Genomic DNA, 20,712 nt, shown 5'->3' with positions numbered 1-20,712 from the left:
CATCCTGACCACGATGCAAACAAAGAAGATGTTTGTCAGTGACTGCCGAGGACTTGTTGGAGGGTGACTTTGCCACTGTATCCATAGCAGAGGCATTACGAGGTTGTCGAGAACAAAGAACATTATGTTTGCTGGCTCCCAACAGAGCCTCCATGGGTGGTGATCCACCGTAGAACGAGTTGGTATTGGTCAAAGTGAAGGAGAGGAAAAGGGAAGAGATACAATGTGAGTGTATATGAGTGAAGAAAACATGGTCCAGGTGTGGTGACTCGACTCGACTTAAGATGCAAACAACTGCGGGCTGTGGTCCGGTTCAGGGGTAAGTCGAGGTCGACAACTAACAGCAGACTACCATTCAATGCAGCTGACTCTCTTCAAAGAGCAAACATGCATCGAGTGTAGGCAAACTGTTCAGTTTAAGTTGCGCATTATTTGATCAAGTTGGGCATACTGCGTGATGATCCGGACATGCCCCCAGAGCAATGGCCTTTAGCCGCGAAGACTGTTCTACAGTCAACATGACGAGAGTACACAACTCGAATGATACGCCATGATGCTAAGCAAAGTACTTCTGGGTGCGAAAAAGAAAGACATCAATTTGTGCTTCAACCAGTTACTACGACTCTTGAAAACAAAGAGCAATGCTCTTGCTCTCTTCAACACGGTTGCGGCAAGTACAGGCTTTGGAAGACCCAGTACTACCCTCGACGTGTAGGCTGTAGGCTCTTTGGGCAATGCCTAATCATTTACAGGGCCATCCCAGCCATTACGTTCACTTTTCGTCAGCATACATTGTGTTTTCACGTTTTCGCACAAACATCGCGAAGCATAGCGCCTATAGGACCATTGCCACGATGTTTGCTCGTTCCTGAGGATCAAGTGGTGGTGTGGGTGGTGGGCACTGGGCAGGGGTTCGGCTCCACAGCCGCAGTCTGCAACAAAGAAAGCGACGCTGGAGGATATGCATCCTGCAGGTCCTGCAGGTCATAGGGCCACGAGGGCGCTGGAACTGGAGGCGCCCCCCTGCCGAGAACGCCCAACATCAGGCAGTGGGCTATACCTTTATCGAGCAAACATTCAAATAAAGGAAAACATTTGCAACCACCGCGAATCAGCGATAAGCATGACGAAGCAGCGTCGCATCGGCGCGAAATCCCAATGCAAGACGAGAACTCGCAATGACTCTGCGCTGGTCATCTGGACTCGACCGGCTGAAGAGCCGCATCCCAGCGCCCAGAAGTTTGCAAGTGCCCCAACCCACCTCCGGCTGACATCCCCGGAACCTGTAGCAAACAAAGGACTATACCCGCCTGAGGCAGCCCAAGAACGAGGACTCGGGGTCTCTCTTGGTCCCAGCTTGCAGGCACTAGTATTGAATTGTCTTTTTCATTGTTGCGCAACTTCTTCTTCCCCTTTCAATGTCTTGTCCTGCTAATGCTGGATTTTCCCCTCCGCAACATGCTAAATCACCATCAGCGAAGCCGCTAGCAGCGCGGGGGCTCAATGACCATTCCCCACTGAGTCGAGGGCAGTACAGCAGTCATAGCGAGCGACGAGCGCCTGATCAGCTCAGAACCACAGAGCAACAACCCCCGCATTCTATCGGCGTGCACGAACTCGAGATTGAACCTCACTCCCTACGCTGGCGAACATCAACACTACTCCGTCAATTTGCAAGGAATTCGTTCATCACTTATCTGGTTTGAAGGCACGTAGAGAATTAGTATTATCACAAGAGTACCAGCCTTTTGTATTAACCTCCCTCCAGCTACAGCTACACCTACGTTTTATCCAGTGTCGACTCTACTACAGTTCCATCGACTTACCTCTATTGACTTACCTCTTCAATCCATGAAAATCGGGCACTCCGGGATGACTAGATGACACGGTCACTCATTAGAAGAATCCAGCACCACCTACCGAGATCGGGTTGGCCTTGCCCGGCTTGCAGTTAACGACACGAACGGCCGCACGTTTGTCTCGGGATTGGCGGGCATCGACGCCGGCGGCCTCCTCCTCCATCACCGGCGCCAAGGGAGCGGCGCGGGCGCGGGCGCGCTCGCTCTCCTTCTTCTGCTGTTTCAGCTGCTCGATCTGGGTCCAGACCAGCTTAGTGATGTCGCGCTTCATCTTCTCGGGGATGCGGTCGGCCTCGATGACGTTGTGCTTGTTGAAGAGGCGGAACCCGTCGATGTGCAGCCGGCTCTCGACGCGGTGGACGACGACCTCGAGGTCGCTGACGGCCAGGCTGTCGAGCTGCGGCACCAGCTCCCCCAGGAACATCATCAGCTCGTCGAACTTGCCGCCGTACCCGCCCTGGCTCTGGCGCTGCTTGTCCTTGGGCGCGACCGTCTTCCAGGACCAGCTGTTGAAGTTGCACGGCTTGCGGCGGCACTCGCCGCAGACGCGGTTGACGACCGCCGTGTCGAAGGGGACCCGCTGGATCTTGATGAGCCGCTCGTAGTTCGACCGGGATGTCGATTGGCCTTCTCCACAACCACACAGGTAAGTAAGTTCGTAGATACGATCCATCTTCTTCTATTCTTCTTTTATGTTTCTTTCTTCTGAGGGTGACGGAGTGAGAGTAGCGTGGATGCTTCTTCTCTCACTGGTGATTCAAAAGAAAAATAGAAGATGGAATGTCAAACTTACTCGGTACCTGAGCTCCTGGCTGGTAGTGTGTGTGGTCTGTGGGAGGAAATGGATTGAATGTGCTGAAGAGTCAGGAGTACATGATGGAGGAGTGAAGGTGGTGGCTTATATAGGCCCAGCTACTGCCAGTCACACAATAGGTACAATGCGTCGGCAGAGACAAAGCTCTCTTGTCCTCTAATTATGGATAGGTCTTTATTTTTACTGCAATACAATTCAATTCATACGTTCTTTATCCATCGTTGTCCGCTTGACGTGGGCCAGACCTCTTTGACAGCTAGCCCGGGACTCTCAAAGCAAACATCATGCGTGATATACTTCTGCAAGCAAACACGATATACTGTATCGGCAAGCACAGGCACAAGATGAGGAAATCGGAACATTGATGGTTTCTGTGTTCACTATGTCTCTACAGGCCGCGGACTCTCCTAGCCAGATCATGCCCACGGCAACAGCCATTCACGGCAACGGGCAAACATCACCTACAAACTCGCACCACTCGACCAAAATTCCCATCTCCGCCAAATTCCGCACCTCCGCGGCAATCGACTCCTTCGCCTTCAACCTCGCCGCGTTCCACTTCCACCGCACCGCCTGCGCCGCCAGCAGCGCCTCCGTCTCCACGGGCCCCTCCGCGACGGGGCCCAGCAGCGGCAGGAACTTGTGCAGGCCCGGCCCGACCAGCACGAGCAGCCGGAAGACGGTGCAGTCGCGCAGGAACCGGTGGCTGTTGGTGACGGCGTGTCTTTTGACGTCCCGCAGACGGCGCCGGGGGACTTGGTGCGCGAAGTAGGCTAGGGTGGTGCTTAGGGCGGCGTAGAGGAGGTGCGACTCGTCGCGGTAGGCGGTTAGGAGGGTGTCGCCGTTGTAGCGGGAGTGGGGGCCGTAGTAGGCGCAGAACCGGCCGGTCCAGGTGCTTTCTTCTTGATTCTCGTCGGTGTCTTTGTTGTTATTGTGATTGGTGGCAGCGGCGTGTTCGTTTACTCCGTCGATGAAGACGGCTATGCTGCGTTGCTGGGGGTCTGATTGAGTAAGGTGAGCCGGGTGGTTCGCGGCTTCGTTGCGGCCTTCGCTGCCGATTAGGTAGGCGAGCTGACACTTTGGGCAGTAGATGAACCAGGTATTGTTGGGAGTTGAGTTGATGGCAGATAGCAGTAATTTCTCCCCTAGAAGTTCCTCCGAGCCTCGCATAACATCCTGTTGTTGTCTGCAGTGAGTAGCGGTATCAAAGCGTGCTCTGCTACCAAATAGGGGCTGCTCGGCCCAATCTCCTGGTGCGTAGACTTGGGGACCTTGGCGGAGTCTGCCGTCTTCCCAAACTCCATTGTCGGGGTCGAGATAAAATACACACGATGGGCAGTATATCCGCTTGTGTTTGCGGCAAACATTCGGGTTGTCTCCCACAGTCCTTCGTAAGGCGGACTTGGGATGTTTTACAAGGCGAGTGTCAGTATCCGGCAGTTTGTGTTGCATAATGCCTGGAGCGGTATGAACAACGACACGCGAGCAGTACTTTCGAAATTGAATACCACAACCTGCAGCGTAGTATTCTCGTTGTTGATCTGTCCCTGGTGGTGTGGCCTCTGTATCTCGACATCTTGGCACTGGCGGAGGATTCCCTGGGTTCTCAAAATGCCTTGCTCCAGACACCATAGATAGAGTACCTCGTATACTGCAAGCTAGCATATGATTCAATTCTTCTGATTCTGATTTTGTTTGGTTTGTGCAGGGATGTGTTGGACTCTGGCTTTTTGTCATATCGGCCTACGATGTCGGCTGGAAGTGCTGCATGCTTGATGAGCAATCCAACTTATACGCGTCTTGAGTGTTCCAGGAATTATGGACAAGTAAACCCATGATAGAGTGGGAAAGGGAAAATAGGTTTAGGATATCACAGGTCATCAAATCAGTTTATAACCCAGAGGTTTATTTAAATACATACATCGGGCCGCACAATCATATAAAGCACCCCAAGTCAAGGAACATGACCCAAAACAGTTTGTGTAGCAGTCTCTAGACAGTCTCAGATGACGCTATTCAGCCCATTGTCAGTTGTAGTGACGGCTATGTCCACATTAACCTTTACGTATAGTGAGACATTGATCACTTCCAGCACTCTCTTGACTTGGCTAGATAGTCTCTTTGTACGAACTGTGAGAATGAGACATGACTCTTTTCGAGACTCATTGTGTTCGGAAGATGTTTCCAGACAATTCACATAGGCACCCTGGAGACCAGTTTCTATCTATAAAGCACTGCTACCGTTAATGTCTCCTCGAAACCTGGCACGGCATTCAGTTCGGTTCGACGACTCAGTTCTACATCTAGTCGACGGGCACAATGCGACAAGCCAAGTCACGGGAAGAGTCTGGAAGAGACAACACTATCATGGGCATCAAGTGTACTCCATTCATACCAGTTTAATAGTCGTCTCCTGCAAGATATAGTTACGGACCAACAACCTCCAGACACCGTCGTTGATACGGACGAACTCCGGATGATGGACCGAGTTAGGACCCTCTCCGCCCGGGTTCGGTTCGTTGAGTGGTGTTTGCAAGCGCGCCGAGGAATTTTGCAAGGCCTCGATCCTTACCAGATTGCCAGCCCGGTACTCATTCATCCAGAGGTTCTCGAGCTCAGCATCGGTGGGTTCTTGGTGTCGAAGAGCCTGGACTCGATGCAATAGATCCACCATGGTATTGTTGACGTTTTCCTCGGTGGGGAGCGACTGATCAATCTCGGTGCCGCTGAATAGGCCCAGGATTCGAGAATAGTGCATCTCGGTGATGGTCATGGTGAAGACCTGCACGGCGATCCGAGCAGGCATGTACGACCAAAACACTGGCTTATCGGAGCAATTACTTGCTTCCAGGGTGTACGAGTCTGCTCCCGCCGGGCGGCAGCGCAACTTTGCATAGTGGACTGGAACCTGGGGCAGGCCGTAGTAATCTTCCCCCGCGTTCTTTAACATAAGAGTCAGGTCTTTTTCTGCAGTGGTATCTTGGCATGCAAGACGAAAGTCACCTGCGAGGGCCTCCACAATGCCCCAGGTCGAGGCATTAGCGTCGCAGGGGAAGACCAGATTCTTTGCGCCACCTACAAGGTGTTCTTCGTGGATGAGAAGCCCTGCCTCCCATTCCCGCGGCCTCCAGGCTGGATGTCGAATGAACTTCAGAGTAAGAGTGTTGGTGATCTCGTCCCACTCCCCTTTTTCGAAGCTCTGCATTGGAAGGCCCTTGAGCATCGTCGGATCTTTGCGCAGGGGGCGTGTCCAGTCGGGTGCCCAAGATGGGATCTCGGTAAGGAAGGCGTTCTCCACCCCGGCCCTACATAATACGCTCATCCACCCATGTTGAGATGCCAGATAGTGCGCCGTCTTGGCGTACAACTGCGAGGCGGTCAGGCTGTAGTCCGCCTCGATCGTGCCCAGCCGCCCTCCTGGTATCACGCCGAGTAGTGAGAAGATCTTGTCCCTGGGATCTGTGGCGATGCAGTTGCGAGCGGCGAAGTCCAGCAGTCTCAGTTCTTGCCCCGGAGTGGAGTAAAGGGAGTGGTCGAAAGCGAAACAGGGCGGGATCGACTGTCGGGCGGAGTCGGCATAAAGCCCGGATCGGACCAGGCTTGCGATCTCACCTGACTTGACCAGCGTCCACGGAACGGATATGTTGCCACAGATGACGGTAGCCTGTCTGGCAAGAGCAACCTCTTGCATGATCCAGGCACGGCTGAAATACCGCCGAGAAACAAACTCAAACATGCCCTGATGGAAGTCGTAGACGTTCCCGTTGCCGACCTCGTCGCCGTAGGACTGGCTCACCAGACCTTGCAGAAAATGATGCGACTGCGGCGTCAGCTCGCCGACGTAGATCTGCACCGCCTTGGCGCCGGAGTAGATGCGCGGCATGAGCTGGACCTGGTGTCCGCGCTCTTCCAGATTGTCCTGGTCAATGCAGATGGCGTCGATCCAGAGCTTGCGGTACGAGAACTGCCGTCGCAGGCGCCGGAGGGCGTTCTCGCAGTTGACGGTTACCTGGTACGGCTTGTCCCCGATCTGGATGGTCCGGGACCTCGTCGCGTCGCCCGACTCGTCGGCCCAGGTGTAGGACACGGCCTCATATTCCGGGTAGAATGTCAGGTCCTTGGTGCAGACCTCGCAGACGATGGGATCGTCGAATGCGCCGTGCTGAAGACGCAAGATGCGGATCTCGGACTGCTGACGGATCGGGGATAAGATGGAGCGGGGCTCGATGGAGCCGCAGGCCAGGCAGCTTCGACCATTGCCAAAGTCGACGATGTCCGGCCTCTTGCAATCAGTACTATGCCAGTCCATGCTACATACAATCCCGTCAGTATGTCAAGCACAGGGCAGCAAGTTGTCGCTCAGTGCTGACGCGCAATGCACAAGTTCGAAGACTGTGGGGATACCAATGCGCGAAGATGGGCTCAGCCCTACAACTGCGTAGCCGTCAGCACCGCTAGCGGGCATAGCCTCCAAGGAACACTCGGCCTCATGGCAGTTCAACTGCGTAGGATAGAGAAATAGAAAGCTTACTCAATAGGAGTTACCAATCCTAAGTCCTCAATGTGTAGTCTTGGCCAGAATAACAAGAGCCAGGAGGGTCGCACCCAACTCCAAAACTCGGGCCTAGCTGACGCGAACCCCGGTCAGACATACCCGGGCATCCACTGCAATAATATAGGCTATTTAGAGGCCGGAGGAATTAACGAGTGGGAGGCCAAACCCCGCCGGTCAGTCGGTCGGTACGGGACCTATATATGAATTCAAGCTCAGGCTGTTGCCGGAGCTGGCAAACATGTAGATGAAATTGCATCGCCAGCATAAGCGTGAGGGCCTGTCTACATACGCGGGCCCAGCAAATCAGCATGCATCTCAACGCCGCGTTCCTCGTAACTCTCCTGCTGTCCTCGGCCACCTTGGCGGGGGCGAAGTCACCATGTAACCCGTGCACATCGAAGCCGCCGGCTTTCATCCTGGCCGGCGACTCCACCACGGCAGTGCAGTCGGCCGGCGGCGGCGGGTGGGGCAATGGCTTCCTGTCGTTCTTAGAGGCGCCGCCGGCGTGGGGTGTGAACAAGGGCCACAACGGGGCAACGACGGTGTCGTTTGTCAAGGGAGGCGACTGGGCTAACGTCACGCGGCTGATCGACGAGAAGAATGCCGAGGGGTTCCAGGTCTGGGTGACGGTGCAGTTTGGGCACAATGATCAGGTAGGCTTACCGTTCTTAAAGTGGTGGTGGTGGTGGTTGAACTTTTGGTCGTCACTCACTGTAGGAATCACGAATGCAGGCCAACTAACAGTGTCACCAGAAACCCGACAAGAACATCTCCCTAGCCCAATACACCACCAACCTCATCTCCCTCACCCGCTCCATCCGGAGGCACTCCGCCCACCCCATCCTCCTAACCCCCCTAACCCGGCGCTCCTTCCCGGCCGACTCCCCGCACAACTTAACAGACACCCTCCAAAACGAGCGCCTCGCCACCATCGCCGCCGCCGCCTCCTCTTCAAACAACAACACGACAGAAACAACGACCCTGCTGGACCTGAACGCAGCGTCCCTGAAATACGTCAACCGCATCGGCAGCGACGCAGCGCACGCCTACGACCTGAAGGAGGGCGACAACACGCACCTGAACGACTGGGGCAGCGTCGTGTTCGGGCGCCTGGTCGCGGACCTGCTGCTGGCGACGGAGGCGGGGGAGTGCCTGGGCCCGTGGATCCGGCGGAACGAGACGCTGAGCCAGGCGATCCGGGACGGGGCGCCTGCCTAGATAGGCAAGTGAAGAGCGGTCGGTTGGCACGTGGTGATGGACCCGTAGTAGGGGGTGAGGAGATTGCGGGGGACAGTAATCTTATTTCGACGGAGGCTGGGGGGACGCTGCAGCGGATCCGATACGCACCGCGAGAGTGGTTGGGACATCATCTAGGTTTGAGAAGGCTGGGAAAGATACATCGTATCCCAGAGTTTGAAGAATATGCAACCTCTATGTAGCAACACAGACCATATGACCACCCGGCTGAGTGAGGTCCGTCAAGTGTCAATCCACAGAAGAACACTGGCACTTCGTTCTCGGCCATCTGTGGTTTCCGACCTGCCCCAGTGATTCTAGCGGCATATATTGACAATACTAGCATGGGCGGGAGGGAATAAGCAAACGACGGCTTAGTCAGTCAAGGAACTTTAAGATTTTAGTTGGGTATTCGAATCCCGAGTTCAGCAGCTGAGCTTGCCAACAGCATGGTTCGTTTACTAAACTGGCAGGAGCCTAATAAGCAATGATCCGATGGTGAATAAGACCCTGCTGGTGACAAGCTATTGAGCTCCATGGCGGGAGTCAATCCCGATCACGATGGCATCGGTCCACAGAAGGTTGGACCCGCGGAACCCGACTTATGTCAAGCGGAATGCCGCAACTCAAAAAGCTGCTAGTGACGCAATTCGGAGCATGAGTCGCCAACTGGTCGTTGCTCTTCCATTGCTCGTAAAGGGAACCTGAGGGCGAGAAAGCGTTCACTACAAGATTGGTGACTATGATAGTGTGCGGTCGTACGATATATATTCAGTAAATAGCAATAGCCCAATTGCGAGCCACGCGAGATTGATATGCGCAAAATGAGTACAGACAACTCCTCCATCCGTCCTTGGTAGAGTACGTAACGACATCTTCAAAAACAATGCCCAGCCACGTACGGCCAAATGTGCCTCGTTTTCCGTTTCTTTTTTCAATCCATCCCGGAAAGCGATGCCGTGCCCGTAGTGAAACCCAACCAAAAGAAGCCCTAGTATAAATTCCCCTAAATGTGAATAGAAGGAAGAGGTAAAAAGTTTGAAAAAGGTATGCATGCGGCGATTCAGCAAGCAGGCGAAAGAATCCAAGCTTGAATACATGTACAAGGCGTTGATTAATCTGCCGAAAGGGTATAAGCTGTCTCACGCAACACGTTTCGTAAAAGTAAGAGAAAATCGTGGTTCGTAGAGATGATGTGCATGTCGTGCCAGGCGACATGGGTGGGTGTTGTGAAAGGTGAGAGGGGTCCGTCGAAGAATCTCGGTATCGGTAGAAAGGAAATCGGCCAGTCCGTCGTACTAGTGATGTGGTGTACTGCCGATCTTGTACGTCGGCTCCATGAGATGCCTGGTGAACCCCACACCCTAGCTATCCCATCTCCCCTCGGCATCGCTCGTTTTTTTTTCGTTTTCCCCGGAACACCAAACTTTTTTGGTCTTGATATGCCTTCCCGCGTCGCTCATCACGTCTTGCTTTCATCGTCATCTTCTATTGGTCGGCCATCTTGACGTCCATCTTGCCATCGTAAATAGGGAAGTGCGGCAACCGCGGACCTTCGAGGAGCTCCTCACGCTGTTGCCTCCTCTTTCGGCCTAGCCTCTCGCACCACTCTTCGGCACTGACAATGGTCCCGTCCAGAACACCAGACACCTGCGCCATCATGTCGAGGCCCTCCTTGGCAAGGACGAGAACCTTCTGCACACCTTCACGCATCTCCTTCTCCTTGGCGATGCCAGCCTCCTCATCCGACATGTCAGTCTGCTGGTTGGTCCTCTGGCCATCCTCAGCCATGGACGCAATGCGGAAGCGTTGAGGCAGGCTAGTCAGGTGACGGCGGACGAGGATGCGGGCGTTGTCGGGCAAAGCACCGCCAGCGTACTTGCTGACTGTGCTAATGACGTCTTGAAGAGTCTTCAGAACATCGGCCCTCAAAGCGTTGATTCGTGCTGCGATTTGTTGCTGTTCGGCGCTGCTCGATGCACTGGACCCTTCCATGGTCGCATCGTTCGTAGATCGCTCCATGACCGACTTCAATGAGTTGATGACATTTCCGATATGTACGTTAGCCCAGCGTAGCCAGCTGAGACAATACTTCAGACTCCTCAGACTCTCTTCGCTCATGGCAATACTCAGGCCCGACGTCGACATGATGAGTCGTGATTGCCATGCGGATGCGCTTGCCGGTCGCGGTTCAGATTGCTCAGTATAAGCCGGGGATCGGTAGTCGTCGTATGCGGGTAGGGTGTCGATGGTGCTTGCGACAGACAGTCGGCGATCGCGAGGGTCGTTTGTCGCTCTGGGAGTTGCCGTCCCCGACATGTGTTCATCCTGGCCCATCGTCTCTGCCGATCCCGCATCGACTCTGCGTCTCTTGTTTGAAGACCCATAATCGCCAGCTTCCAGATCCGACCCGTGGGATTTATGCCTCCGCCCTCCGCCCAAGAACCAACGCACGCTTCCTTCCACGCCGGTTTTTCGACCGACAGTGCCGACCGTGTTTGCGATAGGGGTCACATACCCCTCTACGTATTCGGCGCCCGACTTGAAGCGCGGAGAGTAGTTCTTTCCGGCAACGTATGCCGATTGTGTTCCCTCGATCACATTTCCAAGGAGTGGGTGGTTCGTAGTAAGTAGTTGTAGCAGTGGTTCTGGCGGTGCGTTCGATTGTGACCTAGGTGTTGATGGTAATGTTGTGCTTTGATCTGGTGGTGAGGATACGAAGTCTATACACAACGACAACCAATTAGTACACCCCCGACGGGATTAATACAACATCGCTTGCTCTGGACCGGAGTCCAGACGACCACAACTTACCTGCTCTCAAGTCGCCCAGAGCTTCAGCGGCGAGCCTCACGTCTGGGTCATCTAGACTAACGCTGCTTGCCCTGCCCGTTTCGTATCGTTCCGGTGAAGCCGCGCTTGAGACGCTGCTGTTTGTTGAGTCCCCTTCCATCTGCATTGGCTCTGCACCTTGCACATGGCTTGGGGCGTAGTAGGCTGTGAGAGGGTTGAGGCTCGGCCAGTGGGTTTCCTGGGGCCGAAGGGGTGCCGCGACCGAGTTCGAGGATGAGGCCGATGCTGTCACTGATAACGGGGGAGGCGGCGGGTTGTAGGTCGGAGCCACAGGGATGGGCGGGTTGGCCTGAGCCAGCGACGAGGTGTATGGAGGCGACGACGAGGCGGTTAAGGATGACAGGGACGGTAGAGTATGTTTCTTTTTGTCGTCGTTGACGGTGCCAGTGAAGGTGTGGATCGGGGCGAGTTCCGTCTTGGGAGCGTCGGGGAAGGCAAGGGCTTTGTGGTCGTGGTGGTGTGTTTGAGCATATGACGGTGGAGGATACAGTGGAAGCTTAAAGGTACGATCGAATGTTTTGAAAGCCGCAGGGTCGGTTGAGGGAGTTTGTTGTCGATGGTCCTGCTGCAAGATGGCCGGCTTCTGATCGAGAGGGTGGTGACTCGCAGCGGTAGTCGAGGTAAAATCAACAGTGTTTGCCGGCCGGGGCAACATGTGATTCTGCTCCATGGTGGGTTGTTGGGTGTGCGCCGGTGCTTATTTGTTGTTGCATCAGCGCGTAGACAACCGAGTAATAAACCGATAAAACCAGTCCAGGAGGCGCAGAGGGTAGGTAGTAGGGTGGCCAGCAGCGAACTCAACTCAAGCCTCAAGCGCCTTTCTTCTTTTGGGGGGAAGAGGAGCCTCTAGCTTGCCAGTATGTCACTGAATACTGTATGAAATCATTTGGGGCCAGTCCGAGAGGAAAAAAAAAAGGCTCGAGCGACAGAGTTGGCACCGTCCGAACAATCCAGGTTGTATTTCCGAGGCGCTCTTGCAAAACGTCCGCCGCAGTCGGTCCCGACCCGTGGAGATTGAATGGAATATAGGGCCCTGACTCGTGCTTGTGGGAGGAATACACTTATCAGCACGAAACAGTATGTATGGGTAATGGTATATAAGCGGAGAATCCGGGCGTGGTTTTGCTTGGTACACGTGCGAATGGGAAAAAGGAAAGACTGAGCTCTGCGCTCATGCAACGCTCAGAGAGAGACGGGAAGGTTCACAGTCTCAGAACGGGGAACGGGGGTGGGGACGGGTAGTAATAGCAGTACAACAGTTTTTGTCAGAAGCAGAAGTAAAACGGAAGGGAAGATGATGATGGTATGGCTATCATGAGACGATGATGCCAGTCAAGACTAAACCGATCTCAACGAAAGAGGCGTGGGGGGTAGTGCCGTAGAATAGTGGCAGCTTTGCTTATGAAAATGGCAGCGGCCGCGAAATGGTCCCGCTGAACAGTTCAAATTGAGCAGGCCCAGCTCGAAACGGACTCCAAGTCGTGCAGTAGTGGGTTGGATGATGAGATGGGATTAATTAGAACGGGAGGTGCCAGGTGCGTGTGTTGATTGACCAGCCAGGGAAAATCTGGGGGCGGCAAACCACCGGCAGCAGGGCAGGCGAGTGTGAGACAGGGGACAAGGCGCTCCCCGTCTTTTAGGCCGTCGCTGGTTTTCTGGTCCTCCCAATCAACCGGCGACAAGCAGCATCATGTGGCAGTGGCATAGTCCCATTGCCGTGCCAGGCATTACGTTGGGTTATGTAACTAATTCCCAGGTGGCCGCACCGTCTGCTCGAAACCCCCCATCCTGGATAACCGCCTGCCTTTCTCCCACTTGCTCAAAACTAACGTGATCATATGCCTTGCTGAAAAATCCCACTCGGAACGACCATCCATGACTCAATCCGGGCCCCTTATGTGCCGCTCGTCTGGGTAAGAAATCAACATCAGCACCCTTCTGCCTCCCCGCCGGTTGACGTATGCGGTCAGCAGCGATCGTCTTCCTGCTTGTGAAAGAAACACACCACCGCCCGCTCTTATTGGTGCAGACGTAGCCGGTTGTCGTCGTGTTTGCATGTAGGGTCCGAGGTTAGCAGGTCCCAACTACAGGGGGGTTGTGCTCAGGTGCGCTGTTCGGTGGAGCAGATCCTCTAGAAATAGCGTGCTGTTTGCCCTGTCCTCTTTTTAGGGGCACACTCTTCTCTGGCTTCCATGTGAAAGGGCAGGCTTCTTCTGGCAAACGCTGGGCGGCACCCAGCACCGGCTGCGGGCAGCCAGCAGCCAGAAGCAGGAGGATGGGGCAACCCGTTCCAACTTCCAACAGATTCGGGGGTCGGAAGGGATCGATCATTTCCACAGCCAGCCCAATTATTCCAGATTCCACGCACAGCTGAAGATGCATTGCCGAAGTTTAAAACGAACGTCAGCATCTTCCCGTTTTACACGCACAACCTCGCGAGAGCAGCATACCGCTGTATTTCATCTGCATCCTTCCTTGCCTCACGCCATATGTTGGGGAAAGGGGGCAGCACAAATTGCTAAACCCCCGATTGATTCCTACCACTCGATTTGAAAACGGTTCCAAGGTACATTCGTGTTGTCACAATTTGTGATTGCGCCCCTGTCAGCCGGTCCTCGCTGCTCGCTCGACACGCCATGCTGCTTCCAGGGCTGTTTCCGTTATGAAGTCAGCCATGACGGGGACGGGTACTTACACAAGGCAAGGCAGGGCAATGCATGTGTTTGGCTGTTTAATCAGAGGGAGATGCAGCCAAGAGCGTGGGCTTTTTGCGGAACCGACTCTGCCAGACTCGATCACATGCGACACGCTAACCATGCTCGCGATGTACAAATACATGGCATGTCTTTCTGCAATTTGGAGATCCGTCTCCACTACAAGCTCGGAAACTCGCTTCTGATTTGCCCAACTGCTGGTAATGGTGGCCCACATGAAGCATTACAAGTAACGATGGAAAAAAAACATCTGACAGTCACCAGCGAGTACCGTTTTTACCGGTGGCTGTCGTTCTGACGCTGTCGGACTGCATTTTTTTTTCATATGCGTGCCAACCTACCGACGCCGGATATTGCCCGGCTCTAAGGCGATAGATGTTTGAGATGGACTCGATTGGGCCTGCCTAAGGCAGACTATTTTTGTTCTAGTGGTAGGAGTCGCATGAAGATTGGATATCGGGTAACCAGTTTTTCCCCCTGGACCACAAACATCTCGGGATTACTTACGTAGACCCCAGTACTGCAACATGTTTGACATGAAAGGAGCATAACCTGGATTTCATTGATTCCTCCTCAACGCCGAGAACGTTGGGGAGAAAATGCTGAAAAAGAGGATCTGGTGAATAGGATCATCCGATAAAGCCCTGATGTTGCACCCTTATTACTGTCGAATCTCTACTGCCCGAAACCGAGATCTAGATCTGGCATTCAGCGGTAAAGGTCGACCGACAATCACGAGATGACGGCTCCTAGCTTTAGCAGCCGGTGAGGTGGTTCGATATGAAATCGCCAAGTGAGCTCGGGGTATCGCACTACACTCTGTCACTTGTCTGCAGCCGAGGATTTTCGCTGGCAGCTGCTGCCAGATGGCAGATCTAGATCTGAAGCATCAAGATTGGAGACAACGCTGTTCTGGCAAACAGACATGGCAGCCAAAGCGAAGGCCTTCACCTTGTCATGGCAAAATTCTAGACTACTGCTGAGACGCTGGCAGCTACGTAGACAGAAAAAAGAAGAAAAAAGAAGCTACTCAGTTTAATCGTGATGTTCGGTCCCTCTGACGCCGCCAAAAGCAACAGAAGAATTTGCTCGGGCAGCTCTTATGGTACCATATTCAATTGAATCTTTCTCCGCGCCTCGAAATCGCAAACCACTTCCACGTCAAAAGCAATGGCCCAGCAGAATGCCGGCATTGCGAGGGTTAAGAAGTCGTGCACTGTCTAATGGACGCGTTGTTGTAAAGGAAGAAAGGAAACCAGAAAGCATGCAGCGATTTTTGGTGATAATATATGTTTTCGGAAGCTCCACTTCTTGGATAAGCTGGGCGATTGCGTCACGTGAGCCCGGCTGCTAAGATGTGGTCTGTGCCTCCTTGAGCTCGTCGACGTCCACTCCTGATTACGTGGGGTCAATCTGGCCTGCTCAGGTGTTATCGAGGTTAGAAGGGTCCAGCTCGTGTATGTCCTGTAATTGCGCCTGTTTCGACGTTCGTCAATAGTTCCCAGGCACCAGCATTTCGACCTTGACGGAAGCCTATTCGAGCACCGAGACGCATGAATTAACGCTCCTGGCATTCATTGTCTGGCCTGAGTGCCAATTGGCGTCCCCCTTACACAACATCAACATCCACTCCTTACCGCCAAGCTCCTGTACATCATGGCTTCCGCGCTGTTCTTTCTCGACCTCAAGGGCAAGGTATGCGATGATTACCATTGGAATTTCCGCCCAATTATGATGCTAATACATGACTGCCATAGACCCTTCTTGCCCGAAACTATCGCGGTGATATTCCCATGTCAGCGGTCGAGAAGTTCCCTGTTCTCCTGAGCGACGCTGAAGAAGAATCATCGGCCGTGCCGCCATGCTTCTCCCACGAGGGTGTCAACGTAGGATATTTACGACCCTTGCCCATCAGAATTGCTTCTCACAACCGATAGTATCTCTACATCCGACACAACAATCTTTACCTCCTCGCCCTGACGAAGCGCAACACCAATGCCGCCGAGATCCTCCTTTTCCTACACAAGATCGTGGAAGTGTTTACAGAGTACTTCAAGGCCCTCGAAGAAGAATCCATTCGCGACAACTTTGTCATCATCTACGAGCTGCTAGATGAGATGATGGACTTTGGCTACCCGCAAACGACCGAGTCCAAGATCTTACAGGAGTACATTACACAAGAGTCGCACAAGCTCGAGGTCCAGGCGCGCCCGCCCATCGCAGTTACCAACGCTGTGTCATGGCGCTCCGAGGGTATCAGATATAGGAAGAACGAAGTATTCTTGGACGTTGTGGAAAGCCTCAACCTGCTGGTGTCAGCGAACGGCAATGTCTTGCGATCCGAGATTCTGGGCGCCATCAAAATGAAGTGCTACCTCTCGGGTATGCCCGAGCTGCGATTGGGCCTGAACGACAAGGTCATGTTCGAGACGACCGGAAGGACGACACGAGGCAAGGCCATCGAGATGGAGGATGTCAAGTTCCACCAATGCGTGCGATTATCGCGCTTCGAAAACGACCGCACCATCTCCTTCATCCCCCGGATGGCGAATTCGAGCTCATGAGTTACCGCCTGAACACACAAGTGAAGCCCTTGATCTGGGTGGAGTGTGTTGTAGAGAGCCACTCCGGCTCTCGGATAGAGTACATGCTGAAGGCGCGCGCACAGTTCAAGAGGAGGAGCACAGCCAACAACGTCGAGATTATTGTGCCGGTGCCCGACGACGCTGACTCGCCCCGCTTCCGCACCAATGTTGGAAGTGTCCACTACGCCCCTGAGCAGAGCGCCATCGTCTGGAAGATCAAGCAGTTTGGTGGCCAGAAAGAATTCTTAATGAGGGCTGAGCTGGGCTTGCCCAGTGTACGCGGAGACGACGAGCACGGTGGTGGTATGACGGGTGGTTTCGGTGGCAGTATGGGCGGTGTGAGCGCTGGCAAGGGTGCCAAGCGACCGATCCAAGTCAAGTTCGAGATCCCCTACTTTACGACAAGTGGTATCCAGGTGCGATACCTCAAGATTACTGAGCCCAAGGTACGTCCCCACATATTTGCTCTTGCTGCTACAAGTCCTGACCTGTCACTAGTTACAATATCCGTCCCTCCCCTGGGTACGGTACATTACGCAATCCGGAGATATCGCAGTGCGTTTGCCGGATGCTGTATGATGATGGACAAGATAATGTTGAAATGTGGCCTTTCTGTCTGTACGACAAGTGCCAAGGAGGCAAGGCTAGAGAAAAAGCGACAAGTATAGCGAATGGCCAGGATGCGATGATTATGACGGAGAGCACAGAACATCTATTGAGGATCGAAAATATCAATGACCATATCCTCTTCAATCTCTTCTGCTTTGCATATACGATGTGATCATTGGCCTGGTTTCTCCACACACACCGGCATAGCTACAAGAGCCTAGGTGGGATTCCCGGCCTTTCAAAACCTCAACTTCTAGCAAAAGAGATCAGTCAACTCTTCTGTTCTCTTGAGCCGGAGAAATTGCTCAGCTCTGATGTGAATCCTGAATCCTTTTTCTTTGTTCTTCACACCGACTGTCTCAGTGCTTTGACCAATAGTTCGTATCCTCCACCATAAGTTATCTATGTGACAGCCGCGTATATCTGACTGAATGTCACCTCTCACTTCTACGGCAGCCATCAGATACCCAGATATGACGGATAGAACCCCCGCCCTCAATTGGTCATGATGCTCCTGTCGTTTTTGATGTCACTGACATCTTCGAGATGAATGCTGCGTAAGCGTTGGGATATGACGGGAGGTTGCCTGCTCCGTTTGTCGATATCCCACTCATGCAGTTCCGGGTTTACCGTAAATATGACCAGCCACCTGACAATGCATCCTTGCTCGTACAGTTGCCCGACTTGTACGAATCGGTATCGCTCGGGAGCCAGGAGCTAGCCGATCGATCTTGCAGCTGAGATCCTGTCATATCTTGCTTTCTCTGACGCATATGATATGCACGGCTGGATATTGGGCTCGGTTTTAGACAGACCCTTTTGATACGCGGAAATATTCAGCACTCGCGAAGTACGAACTTTTGGACGCAACAAGATGGCCTTCGTTTACTGGTTCTATGTTTGTTGTTGACATGGAGATATAGTTCTTGGACATCGCCCATTCACCCTGCATGACTTGAATATGATGATAGATAATCCAGACTAGCCCCGAAGATCCAGTAAAGCTGGTGGTTTCTTGCAATGCAGCTTGCCGGCTCTCAAGCCAACCAGCCATACACAGCGGTCCATACACACCGAGATGTCGCATCAAACGCAGCAACGATCATGTAGCCGACAAACAACTTGACCAGGGCCATCTGATGCCACTACTTTCGGAAGTTACCTGTAAGCCAGCCTGACTAGGGGCTGACGTCCTGTTGAGCTATCAAGACAGCCGGTAAGTAATCTCGGAGTATTTTCTTGCTCATATGTTATATTTCATATTCACCTCTCATCTGCATGTCTCAGGGCAAGGCGCCTGTGCCTGTTAGCGAAGGAGGTTTCCAAACAGGGGCGAAGATGGAATATCCAACATGTTGACAATGTGGGATGATCCTAAATATCTGCATCGGCTCGATGTCCCAACTTCTTCAACTGCCAGACAACACAGTTTTGTTCTCTCCATCACTTGTTGTAACACCTCTCAGCCAGGCAGTCTCCTACAACATTGTAAGCATCACTTCAACGCACAAACACCTTTTCCCGTTACTTCAGTACTCCCCATCGTCTCGACAGCACACCTTCGCCATGCGTCTCATCAACACCAAGACCTTCCTCCTGGAGTCCATCTACACCCAGGTCCCCTACGCGATCCTCTCGCACACCTGGGGCCCCGAGGAGATCAGCTTCCAGGAGTGGGAGGTGGTCCACGACTCCGGCGCCATCCAGGGTCAGTGCCCGCACACGCAGAAGATGTCCAGGCCCAACGTCACTCGGAAGAAAGGGTACGAGAAGGTCATCGGCGCGTGCCAGCAGGCCGCTCGCGACGGGATTCAGTACCTTTGGTGTGATACCAACTGCATCGACAAGACGAGCTCGGCGGAGCTTAGTGAGGCTATCAATTCTATGTTGTAAGTTCCATTCGTTTGTCGTCGATACGCCTCTCAGAGGTTGAACCGTGACCCAAAGCCATCATGTTTGGTTGTTGCTGATGAATATCATATATAGTGCTTGGTATCGAGACTCAAAAGTTTGCTACGTCATTCTCACCGACGTCCAAGTCCCGACCGCCACTTCCCTTCGCGGTTACAAGAGCTACACCGAAGGCTGGTTTTCTCGGCAACAGAAAACCAAACACCAGAACATCAACATCTGGGAAGGTTTTCAGAATAGTCGTTGGTGGACCCGCGGTTGGACACTTCAGGAGTTGTTGGCTCCCAAGGATCTGGTTTTCTTTGCCCGGGATTGGTCACCTCTGGGAGGCAAGACCAACCTATCAGATTGAATCCTTAGATTCACGACCATTCACCGCAAAGCTTTGGAAGACTCCTCGTCCATACCGACATTCTCTATCGCCCAACGCATGTCCTGGGCTGCTGACCGACGAACAACTGTACCCGAAGACATGACTTACTGCTTACTCGGTATTTTCGACATCAACATGCCTATGCTATATGGGCAAGGAACTAAGGCTTTCCTCAAGCTCCAAGAAGAGATCATCAAGGTCTCGGATGACCACAGCATTCTAGCATGGGACCATACCAATTTGCCATCGGAGCCAACAAGTGGGCTTGCGAAATCACCCGCAGCATTTAAGACATGCGGTGATATTTCCAGATGCAACGATATTAAACAATCGTCTCATGCAATTACGAATCTTGGCATATCTATGCGATTGGAACTCATGAGAACGACAATTCCAGATGTCGTCTTAGCAGGACTGAATTGTTGCCGCGCTTTGTATCAACCACAAACCCAAAAGACGACTTCTACTCGTCTAGGTCGAGAAGAATTCCAGATTTGGATACCTTTGCTGGCAACGGGAAATAAAGGTGACCACAGATGGTTGCGATCTCATACTCCTACTTCAAAAGTTTACTTGGATGCACAGTTTCAAGTGATGGGGAATTCAACAACCTGTGACTTATTCATTTTGACGGAGCTAAGGACACAGCAAATTGCTGCCAGTGTTGAGCCCCAAATTCTCCAAGCCCGATATTGCCCAGAATCCTCCGGCTTCCTCACGAGGATTGGCTTTGGGGACATCGACCATATCCAGTCGTACCTTGACGTTTACGATGTTAGGGGCTTTACTATCACAACAATGAGACGATGTAGATCGCGAGACTTTTCACATCAACTCGTATCCAGTGGTCTATTTAGTGTATTGTTTTCTGCTGTATGGGGCCTCAATGGAAGCCCCGTCACAACTCGTCACACAGTGATACAAGCCAGGCCCTCGGATATATTCGCAAAGACACGCAGTGAAAACCGATGGGATATTTTATACGACCAGCATGGCCAGCATGCACAGACAGTCGAGGAACTATGCGTAAAGCTATCTACACTGCACGAGGAGGTGCTAGCATACTTCCCCGAGGGATCACACCATTACAGTGACAAGGCGTGGCCACTCGTCCAGCAATCAGAAAGCCCACTTCATGACTTTCGTCGCCGATCAGTGCTTCCTGTAAAGGTTATTTTCAGGGACCCGACTCACATCCATTAA

The 20,712-nt window shown here is 53.0% G+C and overlaps 7 protein-coding genes across 7 annotated transcripts; 3 read left to right on the top strand and 4 right to left on the bottom strand.

The window, feature by feature from the left end:
* Positions 1-1,896: 1,896 nt before the first annotated feature.
* On the bottom strand, positions 1,897-2,532 carry PG997_013384 (uncharacterized protein; the record flags this gene model as incomplete). The annotated part of the gene is made up of 1 exon (XM_066817698.1): positions 1,897-2,532. The coding sequence occupies one exon, from the start codon at positions 2,530-2,532 to the stop codon at positions 1,897-1,899; it is 636 nt and encodes a 211-aa protein (XP_066663390.1).
* A 579-nt stretch (positions 2,533-3,111) lies between these two features.
* PG997_013383 (uncharacterized protein) lies at positions 3,112-3,843 on the bottom strand (the record flags this gene model as incomplete). The annotated part of the gene is made up of 1 exon (XM_066817697.1): positions 3,112-3,843. The coding sequence occupies one exon, from the start codon at positions 3,841-3,843 to the stop codon at positions 3,112-3,114; it is 732 nt and encodes a 243-aa protein (XP_066663389.1).
* Positions 3,844-5,062: 1,219 nt separating this feature from the next.
* Positions 5,063-6,982, bottom strand: PG997_013382 (uncharacterized protein; the record flags this gene model as incomplete). Its single annotated transcript, XM_066817696.1, has 1 exon — positions 5,063-6,982. One exon carries the CDS (start codon positions 6,980-6,982, stop codon positions 5,063-5,065), a length of 1,920 nt encoding a protein of 639 aa, XP_066663388.1.
* A 554-nt stretch (positions 6,983-7,536) lies between these two features.
* Positions 7,537-8,446, top strand: PG997_013381 (uncharacterized protein; the record flags this gene model as incomplete). The annotated part of the gene is made up of 2 exons (XM_066817695.1): positions 7,537-7,881; positions 7,973-8,446. 2 exons carry the CDS (start codon positions 7,537-7,539, stop codon positions 8,444-8,446), a joined length of 819 nt encoding a protein of 272 aa, XP_066663387.1.
* A 1,506-nt stretch (positions 8,447-9,952) lies between these two features.
* PG997_013380 (Clock-controlled protein 8) lies at positions 9,953-11,987 on the bottom strand (the record flags this gene model as incomplete). The annotated part of the gene is made up of 2 exons (XM_066817694.1): positions 9,953-11,187; positions 11,279-11,987. The coding sequence occupies 2 exons, from the start codon at positions 11,985-11,987 to the stop codon at positions 9,953-9,955; spliced, it is 1,944 nt and encodes a 647-aa protein (XP_066663386.1).
* Positions 11,988-15,687: 3,700 nt separating this feature from the next.
* PG997_013379 (Adaptor complexes medium subunit family protein) lies at positions 15,688-17,195 on the top strand (the record flags this gene model as incomplete). Its single annotated transcript, XM_066817693.1, has 5 exons — positions 15,688-15,726; positions 15,789-15,917; positions 15,969-16,523; positions 16,622-17,062; positions 17,115-17,195. 5 exons carry the CDS (start codon positions 15,688-15,690, stop codon positions 17,193-17,195), a joined length of 1,245 nt encoding a protein of 414 aa, XP_066663385.1.
* Positions 17,196-18,791: 1,596 nt separating this feature from the next.
* PG997_013378 (HET domain-containing protein) lies at positions 18,792-20,712 on the top strand (the record flags this gene model as incomplete). Its single annotated transcript, XM_066817692.1, has 2 exons — positions 18,792-19,114; positions 19,497-20,712. 2 exons carry the CDS (start codon positions 18,792-18,794, stop codon positions 20,710-20,712), a joined length of 1,539 nt encoding a protein of 512 aa, XP_066663384.1.

Source organism: Apiospora hydei (genome assembly GCF_038363865.1).
Source record: "Apiospora hydei strain CBS 114990 chromosome Unknown utg000009l_segment0_segment0, whole genome shotgun sequence".
NCBI lineage: Eukaryota > Fungi > Ascomycota > Sordariomycetes > Amphisphaeriales > Apiosporaceae > Apiospora > Apiospora hydei.
This window is presented reverse-complemented; position numbering and strand designations above follow the sequence as displayed.